Here is a 24,784-nt window from a genome sequence, read left to right as displayed (position 1 = left end):
ATAAAATTTTATCTTGTAATTTATATTATTCATATTTTGTGTTTTTCATTAGTTGGCATACTTAGGATTTCTGATGCTTTATACATTTGTGGTTCTTGTACAAATGGAACGATTACCTTCAGTTCAAGAATGGATTGTTATTGCTTATATTTTTACCTATGCTATTGAGAAAGTCCGTGAGGTATGTCTGTAGTTTCTCCGACCAGTAACTTACTGTATATATGGAGGGTATTTTGTTTGGTTTTCTATATGTATATGTATCTGTTACTCATAATCAGTATATAAGTGTGCTGTATTGCCCATTGAATTGTCATTTAGATTTAGATTCCTGTGTTTATCACAGTTTTCAGTTTAAATTATAAATTTTCTAACATCTTGATTTTAAAAAAGTACTTTTTCCTTAAATAAATGTTTATACTTTTTATTCAAACTATTAACTACATAAATATAGTTTTATAACACACTGACTTAAATACTTCTGGATTATTTCATGTCTGTGCTGTAGATTTAGAGAATACATTATGTTGCAAAAACAAATGAAAGCATTGTACTTCCCTTCCACTTAGGTGTCATGGGAATTTATCTTCTTAAATATTTTATTATGCATTTTTAATTTCTTTGAGTGCCATGGTTTATATGTTTATGAAATCTGTTTTACCAACATGTTTGAAAAAATTAAATTGTTAAATGATAAAGTTGTAAGTAATTTTTTAAATGCATATTCATAAAAGCTGTACAAGGATTCATTAGATTGTAATAACTGGTTGCCTCTAGTGGGAAGGGAAGTTAATTGGCTAAGGAAGAAGAATGGAAAAGAGGCTTTTCAATACTTATTTTTATATACACTTATGATTTTGAAGCTATAAATGTATTACCATTCCCCACAAAAGAGAAATTTTAAATTCTTTTTAAAAATTTATTTATTTGAAAGAGAGCGTGCGAGTGGGGGGGAGGGACAGAGGGAGAGAAACTCAAGCAGACTACCAGCTGAGTGCGGAACCCAACAAGGGGCTTGATCTCATGACCCTGAGATCATGACTTGAGCCAGAATCAAGATTCTGCCACTCAACCAACTGAGCCACCCAGGCAATGCAAATTTTTAATTTTTATATTCAAAGAGAAGAGTACAGGTACTTAAACCATCGAGTTGTTTGCTTTCTGTAAATAAGACACCTTTGGGAAGATCCTGTCAGGATATCCTGTTGTTTCAATGAAAAATAAAACAACTTTCAGAAGTATCTCACTTTCTAGAGAACTCTGTTCTAATTTAAGATTTCCATCTTCTTAGTAGAATGACCTTGGTTGAATAGGTCATTTATTTGTGGGTATTTATATACATATGTGTGTGTGTCTATATATATATATATAGACATATATATATATATGTGTGTGTCTATATATATATATATATATAGACACACACACATATGTATAGAAGGAGGATAAGAAGTATGTGTCTCTGATACCTTACTGAATTGTTTCAGTGATCAAATACATCATCAAAGCCCAGATAATCAAACATACTTTGACAAATACCAAATGACAAATACTATGTAATTCATTTATATATGAGATCTAAGCAACAAAACAAAAGCAGAAACAGACCTATAAATACAGAGAACAAAGTGATTGTGGGGAAGGAGGGGAGGAGAGATGGGCAAAATGGGTAAAGGGGAGTGGGTGGCACAGGCTTCTAGTTATGGAATGAATAAGTTCTAGGGATGAAAGGTATAGCACAAGGAATATATAGTCAGTGGTATTGTAATAGCATTGTATGGTAACAGATGATAGCTACACTTGTGAGCGGAGCATAATATATAGAGTTGTTGAATCACTATGTTGTATACCTGAAACTAATGTAACGTGTGTTAACTGTACTTCAATTTAAAAAAATACTTTGAGGGGCTCCTGGGTGGCTCAGTCGGTTAAAGTGTCTGCCTTTGGCTCAGTTCATCTGGGATCGAGCCCCAAGTTGGGCTCCTTGCTCGGCGGGGAGTCTGCTTCTCCCTCTCCCTCCCCCACCATGGTCTCTCTCTCTTTTAAATAAAATCTTGAAAAAATACTTTGAAATAATAAAAAATATATAAAATTCTACTGTGATATTATAATTGAATGCTAATATATGTTTTAATAGGAGGAAATTGATTACTTAAACAGTTCAATTAGATTTTTTTCTTTCTTTTTTTTTTTTTTTAAACCCATAGATCTTTATGTCTGAAGCTGGAAAAATTAGCCAGAAGATTAAAGTGTGGTTTAGTGATTACTTCAATATCAGTGATACAATTGCCATAATTTCTTTCTTCATTGGATTTGGACTAAGATTTGGAGCAAAATGGAACTTTGAGAATGCATATGATAATCATGTTTTTGTTGCTGGAAGATTAATTTACTGTCTTAACATAATATTTTGGTATGTGCGTTTGCTAGATTTTCTAGCTGTAAATCAACAGGCAGGACCTTATGTAATGATGATTGGAAAAATGGTAAGTTGAGAGGCATCTGATAATACTCATGGGTTTATTGATATTTTTTTCTTGAAATCATAAAAAGGTGTCATTACATAGTTTTATTCAAACTAGAGAATGTTATTTCTTCAAATTGGCCAATCCGCAGGATATTAATTTTTGAAGAAAATATGTGATGGGATAAGATTAAGAAAACCATATTTTATTTGTTTTATCTTAAAATGTTTTTATTTTTAAATGCTACTTTCTAGGGCTATTTGAGGTCAGAATGAAAAAAATACAAGTTTGTTTTAGCTACTGTTTGTGAAGTTCTTTTCATCTTTACTAACTCTACCCTCGTCATCTGGCACCTGCAGCAATCTAGTAAAATCTGTTTATTCACTACCACTGTGGCCTATCTTAGTCTACATTATAGCTAGAGTAATTTCAAAATGCATATCTGAGTATGTTACTTCCCTACTTAAAAAAATTTTCTAATGCTTTCACATTACCCCTAGAGATCACTATACTTAATGAATTCCATAAGTCCTGCCGAGTTTGTTGCTTTTAATTTTCCAATAGAAACATCTTCCTTGCTTTCTTTTAAGTGTCCTCTCTTAACCATTTTTTGACCTCTTATCTATGCTAGCTATAGTCACACAGGCCTGTCCATATTTTTTTTTTTTTTAAAGATTTTATTTATGTATTTGAGACAGAGAGAATGAGATACAGAGAGCATGAGAGGGAGGAGGGTCAGAGGGAGAAGCAGACTCCCTGCCGAGCAGGGAGCCCGATGCGGGACTCGATCCCGGGACTCCAGGATCATGACCTGAGCCGAAGGCAGTCGCTTAACCAACTGAGCCACCCAGGCGCCCCGTCCATATTTTTTTAACATAACCCCTACCAGGGTACCATAGCTCATGTTCTTCTTTCTGCCAGGAATGAGTGTCCTCATCTACACTCATATCCTTAGCTCTTTTGATTACATACAGATCACATCTCTAACATAATTTTTGTTTTGGGGGGGAGTTTTTTTGGTGTTTTCCCACTAGGTCAAGTTTATTTGCTACAAAGTTTTATGGGGCTCATGTTCCTCCTCTACAGAATATTTATCTCTGTGTCTAACCATTTTAAACTATATTCTTACTGGATTATTTATGTACTTCTCTAGACTGAACTCCTTGGAGTGTAGGAACCTTGTTTGGTTTTGGTCACCTTTATATCTCTAGTACTTACCATAGCGTCTGTCACATAGTACATTCTCCTTAGTAGTAACTATTGCTGGTTGGATGGATAAAACCATTACAAGTAGGAAAAGAAGACATAAAAATACTGAACATTCATTGTGTTTTAATAGATTGATTCTGTTAATTTTACATGATTAGCAGCAGATTATAAATTTTAAAATCTATAATCTTCTACCAAGTAGTTTTTAATGTTTATTCTTACTGCTATGCAAGATAGTATAACAATTATTAGGATAGTGCCTCTGAACTTTGTGAAATTACATTTCTCCTTTTTGATTTTACCAGTCCTGTAGTTATTTTAAATAATTCTATGATCGGGCGCCTGGGTGGCTCAGATGGTTAAGCATCTGCCTTTGGCTCAGGTCATGATCCCAGGGTCCTGGGATCGAGTCCCACATCGGGCTCCCGGCTCGGCGGGGAGCCTGCTTCTCCCTCTGACCCTCTCCCCTCTCATGCTGTTTCTCTCTTGCTCGCTCTCTAAAAAATAAATAGTAATAAAAATAAAAAAATATTTAAATATAAATATTTAATTATTTTAATTTATTTATTTATTATTTTATTTATTTATTAAATTATTTATTAATTTACTTAATTAAATATAAATATTAAATAAAAAATAAAAAAAATAGTAATAATTCTATGATCTAGTTTGGAGCTTGTCCTACATAAGTATTCTAGGAGAATATGGTGTTAGTAAATAGTCCTTGTGGTTTATTGATGAAATTAATGAGTAGGAGATATAGGGACTCATGGAAGGAGATAAATCTGTGGATGGTTTTATTAAAACAGTGGGATATGATCTGTTCTTTGAAAGCTTAAGATAGATAGGAGTAAAAAGGCACAACCTGACTGGAACTTCTTTTATGATAAGGAGTTGTTGGTTAGTTAACAAATTGGATAAAAGGGCATAGCCTGATTTACATAACACATTGAAAACTGGGACCTTAGAGAAGAAAAATATAGGGGAAACCATTAAAGAGTCTCCCCTCCACCAAATTTTATTTTTCTTTTCCCTAAGAGGAATAAGTTGACATTTCTTTGTCTTTCCTTACCATTTCGGATAGACTTTTCAATGCATGGATGCTGAAAGCAGCTAGTCAGCTTATTTGTTAGATGATGATTTTCAGCCACTGGGGACAGACTGAAAAAGTCTCACAAGTGTTTCTCTTGCTCAGCTCCAATTCCCCACACTAATCTTGTTCCATTATTATGTATTTGCAAGATAATGCTAGCTAATGTGGTTTATGTCTTTAGGTTCCTCTTCCCTCCCGTCTTCACGGATTCAAACTATTTTTTAAAGTTCCAGTGAGAACATCTTTTCCTGATATAATATGTCCAATATCTTGCTCTTTCCTACAGGTTTAACCAACTGGCAGGTTTTCTTTTTTAAATGTAGATGTCAGGTTTAATGTGCAATTCCTTATGCATTGAACTGAAAAATCTAAAGTGTGTTGTCCTACTTCTGCCATAAACTGCTTTCAGTTTCCAGTGGTCAAAAAGGCAAACACTATTATACTATTGTTTTGTAAAAGTAACTTTTCCTTTCTTATTCTAAAATTATTATTCATTGTAGAAAATTTTAGTAAATACAAACTACTGTCCAGAGACATCCACTGTTAACAGTGTGGTGTATACTTTTTCCATCCTTCAAGACATACAGGAATACGTGCTTGTGTGTTAAACTCCACACAAATAAATGTATATAATAGCTTTATCAAAGTAGGCTGATTCTATGTCCTGTTTCTCAATTCTTTTTAAAGATCTGCCCCCTTTTAATAAATATAAAAATCTATCCCTAGAGTTTCTGAAACCCTTTTCCTTAATTGTGGAAAATCTTTCTCTTCTAAATTAAATTTACCTTCTAAATAATCCCACTAGCTCATAGGATTGTGAGCATTATGAAAATAAGATTTTTTTTAAAGTTTTCTAAATAAAAAGTTTAATTATCTGCTTTTTGAGGCTACACATTCCCCTCCAGGAGAATGTGTCCTCTGTTTCCCCAGTCGAGAATTACTGGTTTACTGTTTGTCATATCAAAGAAGTATAAGTATTCACTATTCATCCATTTTGTATTCTTTCATAAAGTAGTGTTTCCAGGAAAAGTTAGGGGATTTAAGGCTTGTAGGGAAGAATTGGTTTTAGCCTAAAATTTTAGCATGCAAGAAGGTGCTCCAGCTCTCATTGCCTACCCTTAGTGACTTAGTGGTATCAGGTTAATGTAATGGTAGTATACAGTAAATTAGAGGTATAGGAATTACAGAAGTGAACAGCCATAATAATAAAAGATGGAAATCGGAAAAATAGGGGGAAGCCAAGAGAAAGAAATAGAAGCTGACTGGATTTTCATCTGAATCTTGCCTCTCACATGCTCGCAGCACTCCTGCCAATTCTCCCATCCAAGTTCTGAGGAGCTTGAATATATATTTCATTTTCTTCTTTATCTGTGATTTTTAGAACTACCCTCCACCAGGAGTATTTATGTCTTTCCCCTCTTCAACCAGTCATTTATCACATCATTGTCTGTTTCTCCTAGTGCCGTTTTCCCTTTCTACCCCCTTTAGAACTTTCAAAATGGTTGATATTCTAATTATCTGTTTAAACTAGGTGCTGCGGAGTGTAAGAAATCCTTCATTAAAGTATACCTTTAAATAATGAATAAAGGAGATGAATTTTATGGTAGTAGGTTCCTAGAGTAACTTAACATTGTTTCTTTTATCATTGTGTATCTATTATAAGCTGTGCACTATACTAACCTGAAACTACAAAGATAATAAAACATGGTCCAGAGCCTCATAGAACTCACAATTTAGTACATAAGACAAGCATGTGAACAGATAGATAGCTACAGAAAGATAAACTTGTGTGAAGACTGATGAGATAGTACCTAATTCTGTCATAAAGGCTTTCACAAAAAATATGGTATTTGAAAGTTTGGCAAATAGGAACTTTTCCTGAGCAGGGAATTTCTAATCAGAGAAAAAAGCTTTGAAAAGTTTGAAGATACAAAAGATGAAAATAGAAGAAATACTCCTCACAGTTGATATCATTAATAAAGATCACACTTATGAAAATTGCATGGTAAATGCTAACCTTTTCCCATTCGCTCCATGTATCTGTACATTCAAGCTAGAAATCCTCATTTTAGATATGTGAAAATGGGATATTTAAATATTTTTAATTAATTAAATTTAGATCAGCTATAAGGAAGGTTGTCAAATAGGCTTTATGTGAAAGGCATGAAATCCAGAGGCCTCTATGAATCATTAGTCATAGACTGAATAATTTTAGGATACCTCAGTACAAATTTGAGTATGGTTTTGAATTTTTGACTTGGCCTTTTTCTTTAATTACAGATAAATATTTGGATTCTATAATATTTCAAATGTCATGAATAATGTATTGATGATATGCCTTTTAAAATCTTTTATCCCAAGATTTTGTTGAAAATCTTGTTATTGAAAACATACATTCTCTTAGTGTGTATGTTAAACCCTCAAGGCATTATTTGACTGTTTTACAAGTAAGAGAACAATCTTGGAGAGTATTAGGGCTCTTCGATTGCAAGTCACAGAGACTCAACTCTAATTTAAAAAGGAAATTTATTGGCAGATGTGTAAGAATTTTAAAGATGAAGGATCAAGTCTAAATTATTACATATAAATCAATATTTTGAAATTTAAAAAATAAAAAAACCCAGACTTACTGTCCTCTTTAGCTTTCACATTCCTGCCTTCCATTTTTACTCTCACTATATATTCATTTGAAAAATACATGCAAATGTATAATTTTTTTAGGTTATTTTATTGCAATTACTGATTTTTTAGGTTGGTTTATTGCAGTTGTTGGTAAAGTACAGATTTATTGTAAATGTAGTCTACCTTGATCTGTGTGGGTTTTCCACTAGTAGATTATTTGTGGATGAATACTACATTGTTGGAGTGAGACAGCATTCACTTTTTTAAGTATAAATGCTGAGCATTCGTACCCCTAATTAAGTGGATAGAAATTAAAGTTCTGTTATAGGATTTTACTTCACTCTTAGTTTTCTTGAGTAATGATTTCAAAATTCACATTGTGACTTAATAAAAATTATTTTTCATTGATTTATTAGGTGATAGCCCAATTAGGATTTTTTCACCTTTGTTGAAATTAAAGAATTGCAGACTACCTGATTTGTAAAAGGAATTTTTAACCAGTTAATTGGTGTCAGTTATTTTTTCAGCACCCATGCTGATAATTCCAGTTTGTTTTATTTAGCTCCTAGAGGTTTTCACAGTCCAGGATAAGGGACCGTGGTATAGGGTTTAGGGTTCAAGATGGGTGAGAAGAATGACTTCTTGTGTATGAAGTGGGCAAAGGACAGTTATCGAAGGGAGGTAGAAAAGTGAGTCTGAACCTCCAATACAACAACACAACAGTTTTAGGAAAGAGCACATAACAGAAATTGATTCCCTGAATCTGCCCATGTGTCTATACCTCTTTAAATCTTCATGGACTCAAGATAGGCCAACTGCAGTTGGAACCAGTGATATGGTTCATTACATAGAATGTGCCCCTTTTAATATTGATTGCTATTGATTTATTTTCATACCAAAGAGATGGAGAAAGATATTTCATATCCAATATTCTAAAAACTGGGCACCCAGATTTACAAAGGGAAAGTCTTTAGTACTGATGTTCTATCTTAAGGGGACAAAAATTGCATTGGATGTTTCAAATCACATTTGGCAGTTTGTACTAGATTATTTTTTTCTTTGATAATTGCTGTTTACATGTACAAAGTTTTTATTTGCTCTGTATTTGATATTTTAGTTATATGTGATCTTTTTGTTTTCCTAATATTTGTTGAATTGGTGTTGTAATTATAATGAAGTTATTTACTTTTGGAGACTAAAAAAAAAAATGTGCCCCTGACCTATCTAGCCTCACAGATCAATTTTTATGTAATCTCCTTGATGTTAAGGTTTATGTAGTGATGAGATTTTCCTGAATGCTAATACTAGGAGTAAAAGGAAACTCAGAGATTCTAGTTATTTATTAGAACATTAGAACTATTTTAAGATGAAAAAATTGTCATTGTTTTTAAATTCCCATGTATTTTAACAGTGTTCATTTTTTAACAGGTAGCCAATATGTTCTACATTGTAGTGATTATGGCTCTTGTATTACTTAGTTTTGGTGTTCCCAGAAAGGCAATACTTTATCCTCGTGAAGCACCGTCTTGGACTCTTGCTAAAGATATAGTTTTTCATCCATACTGGATGATTTTTGGTGAAGTTTACGCATATGAAATTGATGGTAAGTGTTTATGTTTACAAATTCATCTTTTGGTTATTTTGTTTTGAAGTCAGACTTGCATTACAGTAGTATTACATATTTTCACAAGTCAAACTATTATTACCAACCTAAGCCCTCCCAAAATACATTCGTTAATAAGCCCAGAAAAAAACCTATAAAAATTAATCGAAAAAAGTATTTTAGAATTTTTTCGGCCACAAATGGAAATTTGGCCTAACCCGGCTTATACAATAAAGATATTTATTAGCTTATGTAACACAGAGTTAGAGGTAGAGTGGTCTTTGCAGTCTGTTAATTCATAGTTAAGGACACCTGTTCTTTTTCATTCCACTGCTTTGTAATCAGTGTGTGATTGATACAGGTTTCCCTTATGATTAGAAGACTGTCACTAGCAATAGGAGGAAAAGAGACAGGGTTTTCCATGGTTCTCTTAAGGGTGAAAAGTCCTTTTCCCCAAAAGCCTCCTATTGAACCTGTTCCTTAAATCTCATTAGCTCAAATTGGCTTCAGCCTTTATGTCTGAAACAGTTGGGGCAAGGGTAATAGGATTACATTGATTAGATCAGTCATGGTAGGTTGGATAAACTCTTGAATTAACAAAATTCAACTGTGAACGCGTTTTGTGTGTAAGGTAATAATTTTTTTTTAATTGTTTTAGCTAATGAGGCTAAATAACTTGTGAACATAGGTGATGCTGCTGACTTTCGGGGATGTTCTTCTACTGACGTCCACATTTGCATTTTAGAATCTTTATTTGGTTAGTTTGCTCTTGATCTCTTTTGCAGTTTCTCTCCTGTCTTTACTCTTCCCTCACCCCACACCTATGTTGCTCCCTACCCACCTATTTATAGGTGATTAGGTCAGGGGATGGCTACATACTGGTCTTTGTTTTCAGATGTTGCTTGAAACAGTGAGGTTTTACCAGCCTGGTCAAACTTTGTGTTCAATGCTTTCCTGTTCGGTGCCATTTTCAGGTTTTCATTTTCTGCTCTTTTTCCATTGTGGCTCTAGTTTAGTTGTTATAAAGCACTGGATATAGCTTTTTAGTCTTCCTCATTCTCTTCCTTGGGTATTTGCTACATCAAACAAATCTGAATAGAATGGAAATTGACTGATAAAGCTTTTTAAGATTGAAAGAACCTTGTGCATTCATTTGCCTATGAAACAATTTATTTGAAAGGAATGATATAGCCATTGAGTGTTTTAATGGTGTATATGTTTTTAAACGATTACTAAAGAAATGCTAATTGTATTGTAATCATTTACATAAAACTTGTCACTAATTCATGATTATTTAATTCTAATCCTTTCCCTATTTAAATTGTTTTGCTTAATTCTTTAATACTCTGGTGGGTACTAAAGCTCTTCTCTTCCTTTTTTTTGGTTCAGCTGTGTTTTGGCTTCAGAAACATTCCTGGTGGGGTTAATGAAAAGCAAGGAATTCAGACCTAATCATTGTATATTTGAGAGGCACTTTAACCACTCTTTCAACCCTCTGGTGACATAAGATAAACTCAGTAATTTTTATATTTGTAAATTTACTGTGAGTTTACCATACTTTTTTTTTTTAAGATTATTTATTTGGAGAGAGAGAGCACAAGCAGGGAGAGTGGCAGAGGGAGAGGGAGAAGCAGGCTCCACTGAGCAGGTAGCCCGACGTGGGGCTCAATTCCAGGACCCTGGGATCATGACCTGAGCCGAAGGCAGATGCTTAACCGACTGAGCCACCCAGGCGCCCCTACCATACTTTATTTATTTATTTGACAGAGACAGCGAGAGAGGGAACACAAACAGGGGGAGTGGGAGAGGGAGAAGCAGACTTTCCGCTGAGCAGGGAGCCCGATGCGGGGCTCGATCCCAGGACTCTGGGATCATGACCTCAGCCGCTTAACTGACTGAGCCACCCAGGCACCCCCAAAATTTTTCTATGTTGGAGTATTTTTAAGTTTTATTCCAAGTGCTTGCCCAGAAGCTTTTTTAAAGAGTCTGAAACAGATTTGTACATAATTGAAGCTTCCTTCAAACAGACAAATACTAATTAAAAATAGTTAACTGGTGTAGAAACCAATTGCACTGTAATTTAACTAAAATTTAAATTTAAAAGGTTACTGGTGTGATTACTATATCTAATTTTTGTTCTTCTTTTCAAAGTGTGTGCAAATGATTCCACTATCTCTCATATCTGTGGTCCTGGAACATGGTTGACTCCATTTCTTCAAGCAGTCTACCTCTTTGTACAGTATATCATTATGGTCAATCTTCTTATTGCATTTTTCAAGTAAGAATTTTATTCAGTTGCTTAATGAGATTTTAACATAAAATTCTCATTTTGAAGGAAATACACAAAATTTCCAATCTAAAGATTTTATTGAAGCTTAAGCTACTAAAATTATCTTTGAAAATTACAAATAAGAAGGCATACATTTTCAAATCAAATGAGACTTTAAGTTTGAGACTTAATTATATTTCAACATGCAGTTCTTTTATAAATTTAACCTTTATTTGGGATTTTTACTAAGTTGCCAAGGAATACACATGTTCAGTATATAAAACAGAAAGGCAAGTAGAAAATTCATCTATAGTCTCATTAATTAATTTTGGTGTACAGTATCTTTCTGTTGTTTATTATGAATATATGAACCATTTTTTCTCTTCAAAAATAACGTTCTTATATTTTGTATACTGTTTTAAACTAAGCAAAACATGAATATTATTCCACATTAATAAATATCTCTCTCCGGTTTATTTTTTAATGCCTACCTGGTATTCCATGATATAGACCTTAATTTTTCAACCAGTATATTACATTGTTCAATTAGACTGTTTATAATTTTTTTGTTCCCAAAAACCATGTTATGGTTAAATTTTTGATCATTCCTTAATTATGTCCTTAGATTGTTTTCCTAAAAGTAGAACTGTTCAGTATATGCATTTTAAGGACTTCATGCGTTTAAGCTAAAGTAGGCCTGTATCCCCAAATCTCTGCCAACACTAGGTATTGTTATCTTCAAATGGTCGCTAATTTGATAGTACATAAAAGTATCTTGTTTTTATATGCACTTATTTTGTTGCTACTAAGATTGAATATTTTCTTATAGTTTTGTTATTTATATGTAACTTTAAAATCTTAAGGTATTTTCTGCTCATTTTTCTGGGGGTTTGTAATTAAGACCCTCAACGATACCAAACTTGTGCCTTATACTTACTGCATGTATTTTTTCCAGTTTCTCATTTGCCTTTTTAGTCTTGTGTATAGTAGAGTAGTCTTTTGAATTCTTGTTTAGAACAGAATTGCAGTAAAATCTTTAGTATTTAAAACTTTATCATGTGATTTAGCTGTGTTTTATTTTTATTGTTACTCAAGCAATGTGTATTTACAAGTGAAGGCAATTTCCAATATTGTATGGAAGTACCAACGATATCATTTTATTATGGCTTATCATGAGAAACCTGTTCTGCCTCCACCACTTATCATTCTCAGCCATATAGTTTCTCTGTTTTGCTGCATATGTAAAAGAAGAAAAAAAGATAAGACTTCAGATGGACCAAGTAAGTAAAATATATTAAGGGAAATGTTTTTATTTTATCACTTATCAGTATTACCCTGAAGGTTAAGTATTAATTTTACTCAGAAGACGTAATTGGTTAATGTTACTATAAAAAGCTTTTGTTGAATTTGCCTGAACATAAAGGAATTTTAAGTATAATATGGTATCTGTAAAAGTGAATTTAGTATGAAAGTTCTTTTTGAATATGGCATGTCAGTTTGTTTTTGTTAAAATGGTAATGTAAACCATGACATTTTCTGTTCTACAAACCATTTTACTGCTCTGTAAACAACACTTTTAGTTTATTCTGTATACTACATGAGATTAATCATCATATCAAACTGTGCTTAAAATTTTACAGTGGCTTTCTGTTCTACCAAATTGGTTCTTAAATTCCTCTACCTGGATAAATGAGGGAGAGGTATAAAGAGAGTTACAGGGGAAGAGTGTCCTATAGGAAAAGGAAATTAGAAGAGGAACAGGTACTAAAACTGTTCTCCTGAGGAAAAAAAATGGAAATACTTGTCCAGTGCTTTAGAAACACTACAATAAAAAGAGAAAAAAATTACAGATGATGGATATAGTCGTATGAACTCTAAATAATTCATAAGACGCCTGAGCTATAATTTGATATCTTGATAGTCTTCATTGATTTTTTTTTTTTTCTTTTCCCTCTTTAGAACTTTTTTTAACAGAAGAAGATCAAAAGAAACTACATGACTTTGAAGAACAGTGTGTTGAGATGTATTTTAATGAAAAAGATGACAAATTCCATTCTGGGAGTGAAGAGAGAATTCGTGTCACCTTTGAAAGGTTCAGAATTTCTTTAATTATAATTGATTATATGTCACACTGGATTCTCTTATGTCTTATACATGGTCATTGTTCAATTTATGTTTGTCAAAATAAGTAAGCTTAGTAATAGTTTTATATATTGGAAGTCATTTCAGTTCTAATATTTAGTGTTAAGTCACTAAGTCAGTTTCTTATTATTTTTTAACATTTGTTACAGAGGACAGAAGAATTAATGTTCTTTACCAGTCAGTGGAGAGAAGTGAAACTGTATTTTAAAGCATTGTTTTTGTTTGTGTTTTTGTTTTTCTCTAATGGCTTTGCTACATTCTGGAAGCAGATAGTATAGTTATAATAATGGTAATGGTAGTTCTCTGTATATGTAGCTTTATATACATTTTTGTGTGTGTTACTTTGATGAGGGGAAATTGTAATAATAAAAACGTTTTTTGAAATCTTGATTTTTATTATAATAGAATCAGCACCAGACCCTTCTTAAACATTAGGTGTGTCTTTTATAAATAAATAATCATTTTATTTTATAGCTTAGCTTGTTTGAGTGCATGTAAAATTTCTTTTTTACCATTGTCATTTATTGAGATTACAAAAAGAATCTCTAAAACATTAATTTTTAACATTTTTAAAAAGCCTGTGTTTTCCGTACAGGGTGGAGCAGATGTGCATTCAAATTAAAGAAGTTGGAGATCGCGTCAACTATATAAAAAGATCATTACAGTCATTAGATTCTCAAATTGGCCATTTGCAAGATCTTTCAGCCCTGACTGTAGATACATTAAAAACGCTCACTGCCCAGAAAGCTTCGGAAGCTAGCAAAGTTCACAATGAAATCACACGAGAATTGAGCATTTCCAAACATTTGGCTCAAAACCTTATTGACGATGGTCCTGTAAGACCTTCTGTATGGAAAAAGCACAGTGTTGTAAATACACTTAGCTCCTCTCTTCCTCAAGGTGGTCTTGAAAGTACTAATCCTTTTCTTTGTAATATTTTTATGAAAGATGAAAAAGATCCCCAGTGTAACATATTTGGTCAGGATTTACCTGTAATACCCCAGAGAAAAGAATTCAGTTTCCCAGAGGCTGGTTCCTCTTGTGGTGCCTTATTCCCAAGTGCTGTTTCTCCTCCAGAACTGCGACAGAGAGTACATGGGGCAGAAATGTTAAAAATGTTCAGTAAAAATAAAAAACTAGGCAGTTCTTCTAATAGCATACCACACCTGTCATCCCCACCAACCAAATTTTTTGTTAGTACACCTTCCCAGCCAAGTTGTAAAAACCGCTTAGAAACTGTAACCAAAGATCAAGAAATTGTTTGCTCTAAAGCTGCAGAAGGAGATAATGTAGAATTTGGAGCATTTGTAGGTAAGTTTGGCAAAGTAATATTTGTATATCAGTATAATTTTTTTATTAAATTATCATCTTAGAAATAAATAACTAATAAAATCATGCACTTATGTGATAAGTGGGCTTCGTTTCATAGAATATAGTTCTAAAATTTTTTAAAGGATTCGAGTGGGGGAAATAGGTTGAATTGAGCTATAATAGTTCTATTGGCACATACCTCTTTGGTGAATTTACTATAGTAAGTTTGTATATAAAACTTATTTGGGCTCTTCCTTTTGATTTTGAGAATCTTCTATTGAATTTGGTTAACTTGTTGAAAGAACCTGAGTGATTCATAAATACTAGATACTTGGTGAATAATAGAAAGGCACAGGGGAGGCTAGATAGAAAAAACTGGAAAAGAGCAGTGTCTTCTAAATTGTGTGACCATATAATTTTTCATCTCAACCAGTACCCTTTTGATAGTGAAAGGGTACACTAATAATTACAATTAGGCTAACAGGGAAAGCCAGGACTCACTATACCCAGAGGAGAGCATTTCAGAAAGGAATGATTCATTCTTATACTTCAGATAGCTAAAGTAAAATAAGGACTGAAAATATATTTATTTTGGCAATGATAACAAATTAATGGCCTTGGTGGAATCTGCTTCAGTGAAGTGGTTGAGGGAGAACCCAGATTATATCGAAATAAAGTGTGAATGGGAGGAGGGAATGTAAAGAGTAGGACTTGGGGGGCAACTATAAAGGTCACTATGAAGGTAAGAAGGAAGAAATAACTTATACTGTGGTTTGTAGCTAAGGTTTTTTATTTGTTTTGTTTTTAGTGATGGGGAAGACCTAAGCATATTTTAATGTTGACAGTGTGCCATATGGAAGGAAAAGGTGAAGAGAGAAGACTTCATAGAGTAGCTAGGTCTCTAGTATTTGGGAGAATATAGTGTTCTAACAGTCTTCCTGTTATATTAGTAAGATTAAAGTATTTAACAAAGAGTTCTTAGAAAACAACTTGGGTTGTTTGTGGGCATGACCAGAGTGTTCTGAGGCCCTCTGTCTCTTCAGGTTTGAATTTTTCCATCAGGTGGCTTCCTAACCTTTGTCTTAGAACTTGTTTGAGCCTTCCCAGCTTAGAAATTTACCTAGTCATGGAACATATATGGAGATTGCCAGAGAATATGGTTATGTCCATGTAATCTCCACATTGAGGCCAACCCTGTAAGTTATCTAGGTACTGCGTATATGATCTCTACTGCTAGGCTATGTGCAGGTCACTGTGGATTTATAGAGACAACTTTTCCTGCATAAAATCTATCCCAGTTTATTTTTTAAAAGTACATTTTAGTCTGTATGTTAGTATATTGCCACTGGGATGGATATGTATAGATACCTACATATTTATCTCTGCATATGATTTGTGTGTTCGTGTGTGTGTAGTGGATATATTATATATGTGTTACATATGTAATTTTATATTTTATGAATAGTAAAAGTAATTGTTTCCCTTTTTTCTTTTTAAATTTCAAGCAATTCATATCACATGTTGGATTCTTTGAGGAGGCCTTTGGCTTTCGCTGTTACTGTAAAACGAACTATTAATCTTCTCTAGCTTCTTGACAGATTTTTTTGTATATATCAAAAGATCTACAGGAAACTTCAGAGCCATCAAAACTACTTTAAAAACAACATAAATCACTTGTTTATGTAGACTTTAGGCAATGACATTATTTTGATAAAAAATAAATATTTTTTGTTATAATTTTTTCTCTTTAAGGACACAGAGATAGCATAGATTATTTGCAGAAGTTTAAAGAAACATCAAACAAAATAAAAGAAATAATATCCGTAAGTAAATCCTTATAACAGCACAATTCAATCTTATTTTGCTATTTGGGGGTTTAGTTCAAAATAGAATTAAACATTTCAATAAAAATGCAGTTTTAGCAGAGACCATCATCAACATGATTATCCCAAATATTTAAAGCTATACACCATTTAAAAAGAAGAAACAGGGCTCCTGGGTGGCTCAGTTTAAGCATCTGCCTTCAGCTCAGGTCATGATCCCTTGGTCCTGGGATCGAGTCCCACATCGGGCTCTCTGCTCAGCAGGGAGTTGGCTTCTCCCTCTCTCACTCTCCCTTTGTGCCCACCACCTTGCTCTCTCTCTCTCTCTCAGATAAATAAAGAAAATCCTTAGAAAAATATATATGAAAAAAATCTGCAGTTAGCTTACATTTTTTTAAATGATGAAAATAAAAAAAAAACACCTATTTAACATTTCTCTTTTTAAAAATGTTTCTCCCTATACATTTCCCCTTGACTAAATACTGAGCTGAACTCTTTCCCAGGCCCAAAAGTTTATTAGAACATAACCCTGTCTGTCAAGGAACCTGTAGCCAAGCAGTAAAAAGCTGAATATGCCAGTAACTACAATATAATGTGCAGGTGTAAGATATTCAATAAATGTTTGTTAAATAAATTTTTAAATGTATAGAACAATGAATGAAAAGTATTTCTTAACTGTTGCTCTCGTAAATACCCATAATGATAGTCTTAATATGAGGGAAAGGAACCAGTAGGGACACCTTTTTTTTTAGGTTGTGTGTCTTGTTTTATCTTTGAGTTTCTTACAAGGAGGGAGAGCTGACTGGGAATTATAATTTAAAAAGCAAGAAGACATAGATGGAGTGAAATTGAGCATTTAGATGATAAGGATAAAAAGTATAGCTTTTTGCAGGTAGGAAGAGTGACAAAAGAAATTGTCACACAGATGTTTTGAGTTGGAAAGAAAGAATGCTAAAACTCTTCTGTAACTTACCATTTAAGAATCTGTGTGTTTCGTTGTATATAAATTATGCAAAACAGTTTTAAAATTAAAGGGGATAAAAAATAATCTGGGGAGTTGTTCATACTCTTAAGGCATTTGTTTTTCTAGTAAGGCTGGTGGAAAGCACGGTGGAGTACATGAGAAAGAGGTTTAAGGTAACCATTGTGTGAAGTTATTAAGGAGTCAAGAGAAAACCAAGAATATGATTTCTCACCTGTAGAGTTGAAATAGCATGAATTTTTTACTAGCCATATCAGCATTTGAATTTTAGCCAGGAAAACTGAAGGCTGGGAGTGGATATGGGGAAAGTAAATCTTTGGAGTGATTCTGACTTCAGAGGATTGGCTTGACACTACAGTAAAAGATTAGAACTGCTAACTAATTGGAAATCTTAGAGTTGTCAAACTCAAGTTAGAACCTCAAATTCACCATCTTCTTCTTGCTCAGCAGACCTATTTCTCCACCTGTATTTCCAGCCTCTGTTAATAACATCAGCATTCTAGTTTACCAGGGCAAAACTGCACTCCTACTTCTCTCACCCATTTAACAACCAAGTCTAACTCATTTTGCTTCTTAAATATTTTTTTAGTATCTCTGCTTCTCTGAGTCCTCAGTAACAATTACAGTTACCCTGACTTAGGCTGTCATTTTCTAATATGTATTTCATTGAACTTTTAAAATGTCTCTACAAGTGTCACAATGGCAGTTTAAAGAATTGTATCAGCACATTCTTGTGGCATCATTTTGCTATAGTGAAGCACTTGATGTACATAGGAAGTCATTTAGGATAAATGGACATTCCTTAATGGGAAAGGGTATACGTCAAGGTTTCCCCACAGATTTTGCCTTTTAAAAATGAACCTATTAAATGAACTTAAAGCCAGGACTATGCTAAAAATTTTCAAGTGGGCAGGTAACTTCCTGGTAAAAGTAAGAAGAAATACAAGTTTCTGTGAGTAGGCAGAAAACTGGTGGCTGTGTTTTGAATTAAACAGTTTTGAGTAATTCACTTGGAGAAAAAGAACTTCCCAGAAAAATGCACATATACAAAATTTTATCTATTAAGGTATGTGGAGTTTTACAAATACCTTGAAGCCCATCATCAATCCTGCACTGGAATTTCTGTCGTAGATGGTTCTAATAAAACTGATGTGTCATTGCATCAAAGAGTATATATCAAGGAAAGCACTTAAATAAAACAAATAAGAAATAGCTAAAACTGGTTCTAAAAGAAAACTAAAATCAGAAAGGAAATTGGAGTTGCATTGTGACTACAGATAAAAGGTTAGCACTCTCACTTGGGTATATCAATCAGCTGTATATGAAGAGTGCAGAGCATCAAAGGTAGAAAAGCTTCATTTTCTTGAGATATAAACTAAATTTACTTAATAAAAGTAATAGCTTATTGTAGTAGCAGTTTAAAACTCATTGTTTCTGAGAGGTGGTAGAGGTTTGGGAATATTTTAAAGTTGCATAATAGTGTGTGACCTGTTTATGTTTGAAAAGAGAAAATAATGTGAATGTACTGGATTGTCCCCACATTAGTTTAATGCAGTTTGTTAGATCATCTGGGAAAATGTTTAGATAAAAAGAAGAAAGGAAGGGAGAACTAGACTTTGTTATACAAACAGCTTATATAATCAGTAAGAAAGCTACCCAGATATCCCTTCTTCCCCATAAAAACCACTTCTCTACCCTCCAAACTGTTAACAATCCGTCAGTGTTAGTATAAAATAGCTTTTTGTTTTTTAGGTGAATTGATAAGTGTTTTATTATTTTCCCCACAGTTTTTCATATTTTCCCCCAATTTTTATAAAGTTGTATCACTGTGAAAAAGGATTCATTCAGATTGAGTTGTGAACAATGGATTTATGAACAAGCAAGTAGGATATTTTGATGCAGTTTTTTTAGATTGTCATTGAAGAAAATTTATAACCTGTAGTGTACTCTTTGGTGTCCAGGTAGATTAAAGCATATTGAACTAAATAGATACAGAGACTTTTATACTACTTAGAACATTATTTGAAATTTAGTTTAATTGTTTTTAAATTGTGTATTTGTACAATATACAGAATGATGTTCCTTCTGAAAACACTTGGAAACATTTGAGTTCTCATGCTGGATTTACTGAATGTCGCAAAACTTCTGTTCCTCTTCATTCAGAACAAGGTAATTTTTGACTACGTGAATTATGTTACCAAACATGCTTATTTAAGCTTTAAATGTATTTTATGTATGCCACACACCTGAACAGTGAATGTTTCAAGAGTCGGAAAATGACGATTCTGGTCCATCATTGTTGCTTTAAGCTTGAATAAAACACATAATCCTAATTTTTTTTTTTAACAAATTGTTTAGTATCTAAATATCAAATATAAAGCCTTGATTTTTACGAATCCGCTGATTTTAACTTTTACAAGTAAATCTGTGTTTGAATCTATATAGTCATTTAGTCAACATATTTTTCTAATTTAACTTTTAAAAATAGCTAATACTTCTATTTGGTTCAGAATTGAAATACAAACACATACAAGCAGTTTGAAAATAAGTCTCTCTCTCATTCCAGCCCCACATGTAACCGCTTATTTTTGTTTATCCTCTAGAGTTTCACATCGTATATGTCAGTAGTCTTTTCTTCCTCTCATTTTTACACAGAAAGTAACCTACCTACATGTTGTTCTACACTTTTAATTTTTCACTGGAGTATTAAAAGGCCTGGGGATGTTTTCATATCATGCTTTTTTACGAGTCAAAGTTACATATGCGTACAAATTTATTATTATTCAGCTATTCATTAGTGTGCATATAACCTTTATAAGGTTCCTTAAGAAAAACATCACGACCATGTCCACCTGACCATCATTTCCCCTTTCATTCTCTCTTGGTATAGAACAGTATCAATTTGGATATATTCCAGGAGTGCAAGTTGGTTTAACATTAACATAAAAAATAAAATTGATAAGGGGTGCCTGGCTGGCTCAGTCATTAGAGCATATGACTCTTGATCTTGGGGTTGTGAGTTCAAGCCCCATGTTGGGTGTAGAGCGCACTTAAAAAAAAAAAAAAATATATATATATATATATATATATATATATATAACATGTATGTATAATTGATGCAGGATAGTAACAGATTAGAGGAGAAAAATCATTTGATCATTGAAAGCCAGATGGGGAATCAAGGCAGGGATTCTGGCTGTTATCATTTCTATGTAACATTCTAGCCGGAAAAATAAAAGTAAGAAAAAGAAATGGTAGAAAGATTAGGAGGGAAGAAATAAAACTCATTTTCAGTAACATGGATGTTATTTCTAAAGTTAGCATGCTTCTACTTTTGCATCCTCATATTTCAGTATTGACCTTCCATTAAAGAAGGCAAGGATTGAACTCATTGAACTCTTCCCTCTCTCTGTTCCCCAAACATGTGCGTGCACACACACACACACATCACATGTGCACACATGTGCACATACTACACACACATTTACTCTTTCCCACCAATATAGTCCAGTTATAATTTTGGCTAGATCAACACTAGATTCTCTGCTATTTAACTACATTTTTTCAAGATACTCGGATACATAATGCATTCTCTCAGTTTCATTATCTTTTTTTTTAAAGATTTTATTTATTTATTTGACAGAGAAAGACATAGCGAGAGAGGGAACACAAGCAGGGGGAGTGGGAGAGGGAGAAGCAGACTCCCCGCCGAGCAGGGAGCCCGATGCGGGCCTCGATCCAGGGACTCCAGGATCATGACCTGAGCCAAAGGCAGTCGCTTAACCAACTGAGCCACCCAGGCACCCTCAGTTTCATTATCTTGAAAAAGTTTTGCCCATACTCTTTTAATGTACTTCTATCTGGCGTTTTGGCCTCTACACTTGGAATACAAATTTTGTTCTAAGATTCTACATCACCATTCATTCTGAGGTTTTTCTTTATTGTATCATAAATGTGAATTCTAAGTTACTTTAGAATTTAACATCCTGACTTTTTAAAATAGGCTTAATTCTACAATTTATTTAGGATGAAAAAAACCGAGATATGATAAAGATGGCATCTTAAATCACAGGAGGAAAGATGAACTATTTTTTCCATTACTGTTAAAATGATGTATGTATAAGATTATTAATTGCAGGGGACGCCTGGGTGGCTCAGATGGTTAAGCATCTGCCTTCAGCTCAGGTCATGATCCCAGCGTCCTGGGATCGAGCCCCACATCGGGCTCTGTGCTCAGCAGGGAGCCTGCTTCTCCCTCTCCCTCTGCCTGCCTGTCTGCCTACTTGTGATCTCTCTCTCTCTGTCAAATAAATAAAATCTAAAAAAAAAAAATGTTTAAGATTATTAATTGCAGTGTTGTAATGGCAGGAGATTGAAATCATACCAAATGTCCATCTGTAGGAGTTTGGTTATTATTCTGTACAGTTATTGTGTACCCATAGTACGAAGTTCAGTATAGCATCAAAATTGAATAGAGACGTTTTCTGTGTACCGATAATGGAAAGATCTCCAAGCTTAAAGTTTAAAAATTTAACAACAAAAACCCCCCCCAAATATATAATATATATTATCCTATCATATATATTCATGGTAGGATATATAAGAAATTTGGGAATAGGAAGAGTAAGACTTTTTCCTTCATATTCTTTTATTTCTTACTGCCTTTTTACAAAAATAACTTGAATAATTTATTTGTCGAGACCTCTGGGCCTCATGTAACTCTTCAGCAGTGTTGGGGAGAGGATAAATTACCTTATGGAAGTTTACACTATGTATAGAAACACTTTGTGTTTGGTTAGTTGATAGCAAAAAAAAAATTTTTGTTGTATCACTTATGTTTTAAATTTTTCTTTAAGTGGAAAGTAGCAGTAGAAGGCCATCTACAGAAGAAACTCATGAAGTAGATTCCAAAGCAGCTTTACTACCGGTTTGTACATTTCAATTAAACAAATGCGTATTTTAAAATACATATTTATTTAGGTATATATGTGTCTATTTTTTTTTTTATAATTTTATGTTTTTCATCATGATAAATGTAGTCTTTAATCCCTACCCCTATTTATCCCAAACCATCTTTCCTCTTCCCAAACCATCAGTTATTCTCTATAGTTAAAAGTCTTGGTTTGTCTCTCTGTTTTTGTTTTTGTTTTTTTCCTTTGCTCATTTTGTTTCTTAATTCCACATATGAGTAATCATATGGTATGTGTCTTTCTCTAACTTATGTCACTTAGTATTATACTGTGTAGCTCTATCCATGTTGTTGCAAGTGGCAAGGTTTTATTCTTTTTTATGGTTAAATAATATTCCGTTATATATATATATATATATATATATATATATATATATATATATATATACCATATCTTCTTTATCTATTCATCTATCACTGGACACTGGGTAGCTTCCATTGTTTGGGTATTATAAATAATGCTGCAGTAAACATAGGAGTGCATATATTCCTTGAATTAGTGTTTTGTATTTTTGGCTAAATATCCAGTAGTGCAGTTACTACATGACAGGGTAGTTCTGTTTTTAACTTTCTGAGGAACCTCCATACTGTCTTCCACAGTGTCTGTGTCAGTTTACATTCCCACCAGCAGTGCAAGAGAGTTCTTTTTTCTCCACATTTTTGCCAACACTTGTTTCTTAAGTTTTTGATATTTGGCCATGCTGACAGATGTGAGGTAATACCTCATTGTAGTTTTGATTTGCATTTCCCTGGTGATGAGTGATGTTGAGCATCTTTTCATGTGTCTGTTGGCCATCTGTATGTCTTTGGAGAAATGTGTGTTCATGTCTTCTGCCCATTTTGATTGGATTATTTGTTTGGGGGTATTGAGTTGTATAAGTCCCATATATATTTTGGATACTAACCCTTTATTAGTTACGTCATTTGCAAATATATTCTCCCATTTCATAGGTTGCCTTATAGTTTTGTTGATTGTTTCCTTTGCTGTGCAGAAACTTTTTGATGTAGTCCCAATAGTTTATCTTTGCTTTTATTTCCCTTGCCTCAGGAGATATATCTAGAAAAATGTTGCTACGGCCAGTGTGTCAGAGAGATTATGGTCTGTGCAATAGTTAGAAAATTTTAAAGAAAAGTTTGTGCAAAAGAGGCAGGAATCTCTGTACCAAGATTAATTATATGAAGTCATTCCCAGCCAATTAAGGTTAATACTTGATTTTTACAAACACTTTTTAAAAGCATACTCTGGCAAGCAAGACAAGTAGCTTAGGAAAAAGCAGAAGAATTGCTCCTTTATAGTCAGTCAAGTACAGAAATCACTACTCTTACTTATCCTGGATCATCAAGAACATACTAACTTCCATTCTGCTATAAGGAGAAGATGGTATTATTGAAAATCACATTATTAAAAAGATTATTTCAATGAGGAAAGGGGTTAGTGAACACAGTTTCATAGTAGCAGTTCCTCCTTTCTGGAAGGACCCATCCCGAACCTAAGCAGCATAGTTATGCCATAAATAAAGTTCCATTGAAGATGACCCAACAATGCCAAATTACAAAACTTCTGGGATTCAAGTTACATAAACAATATTAAGCCTCTGATAACTTAAGATAATAGAATTATTGGTTACAGATTTAAAACAAGTATGATCAAAGTGATTAAAACCAAAAAGAGAAGGTACTACAAATATGGAAAAAAAAAGAAAAGATACTGTTCAAAAAGTCCTGGAAAATTAGGAAAAAAATCTAGAATAAAAACTCATTGGGGGGCGCCTGGGTGGCTCAGTCGTTAAGCGTCTGCCTTCAGCTCAGGTCATGATCCCAGGGTCCTGGGATCGAGTCCCACATCGGGCTCCCTGCTCGGCAGGAAGCCTGCTTCTCCCTCTCCCACTCCCCCTGCTTGTGTTCCTGCTCTCGCTGTCTCTCTCTCTGTCAAATAAATAAATAAAATCTTTAAAAAAAAAACTCATTGGGGGTTATGATAACATAGATCAAGCACTGCTAAATTACTAAATTGGATCAGAATGTAATTACATAGTTAAAATTAGATGAAAAAACTGCAGAATAAAAATAATACACACATATACAGAAAAGGGCTTCAATGAAATATGCCTAAATGTTTTTCGTAATTTGTTGACAGTGCGCATGATTTTAATTTTACTCTTTATACTTTGTTGTGTTTTTCTTTTGATGATGGGCACATATTTAAGAATATAAAATTGTCATCAGAAAAAAAGAAACTAGCTAGACTGTAATTATGTTGTAGGAAATAACAATCATGAAATTCTTTATTCTAACCTTA

General features: G+C 33.4%; 1 protein-coding gene across 1 annotated transcript in view; it reads left to right on the top strand.

Moving 5' to 3' along the window:
- The window catches only part of TRPM7 (transient receptor potential cation channel subfamily M member 7), a 119,011-nt gene that overhangs the window by 74,744 nt on the left and 19,483 nt on the right, over positions 1-24,784 (top strand). Inside the window, exons 20-29 of the mRNA XM_044918200.1 lie at positions 53-181; positions 2,205-2,483; positions 8,815-8,989; positions 11,141-11,267; positions 12,354-12,538; positions 13,218-13,350; positions 13,996-14,711; positions 16,464-16,534; positions 19,589-19,685; positions 22,373-22,443. Coding sequence (XP_044774135.1) covers positions 53-181; positions 2,205-2,483; positions 8,815-8,989; positions 11,141-11,267; positions 12,354-12,538; positions 13,218-13,350; positions 13,996-14,711; positions 16,464-16,534; positions 19,589-19,685; positions 22,373-22,443 — 1,983 coding nt within the window. The remainder of the gene's footprint in view (positions 1-52; positions 182-2,204; positions 2,484-8,814; positions 8,990-11,140; positions 11,268-12,353; positions 12,539-13,217; positions 13,351-13,995; positions 14,712-16,463; positions 16,535-19,588; positions 19,686-22,372; positions 22,444-24,784) is intronic.

This window comes from Neomonachus schauinslandi, chromosome 9, assembly GCF_002201575.2.
Source record: "Neomonachus schauinslandi chromosome 9, ASM220157v2, whole genome shotgun sequence".
Lineage (NCBI taxonomy): Eukaryota > Metazoa > Chordata > Mammalia > Carnivora > Phocidae > Neomonachus > Neomonachus schauinslandi.
The sequence above is the reverse complement of the archived record's forward strand: the minus strand, read 5'-3'. Positions and strand labels throughout refer to the sequence as shown.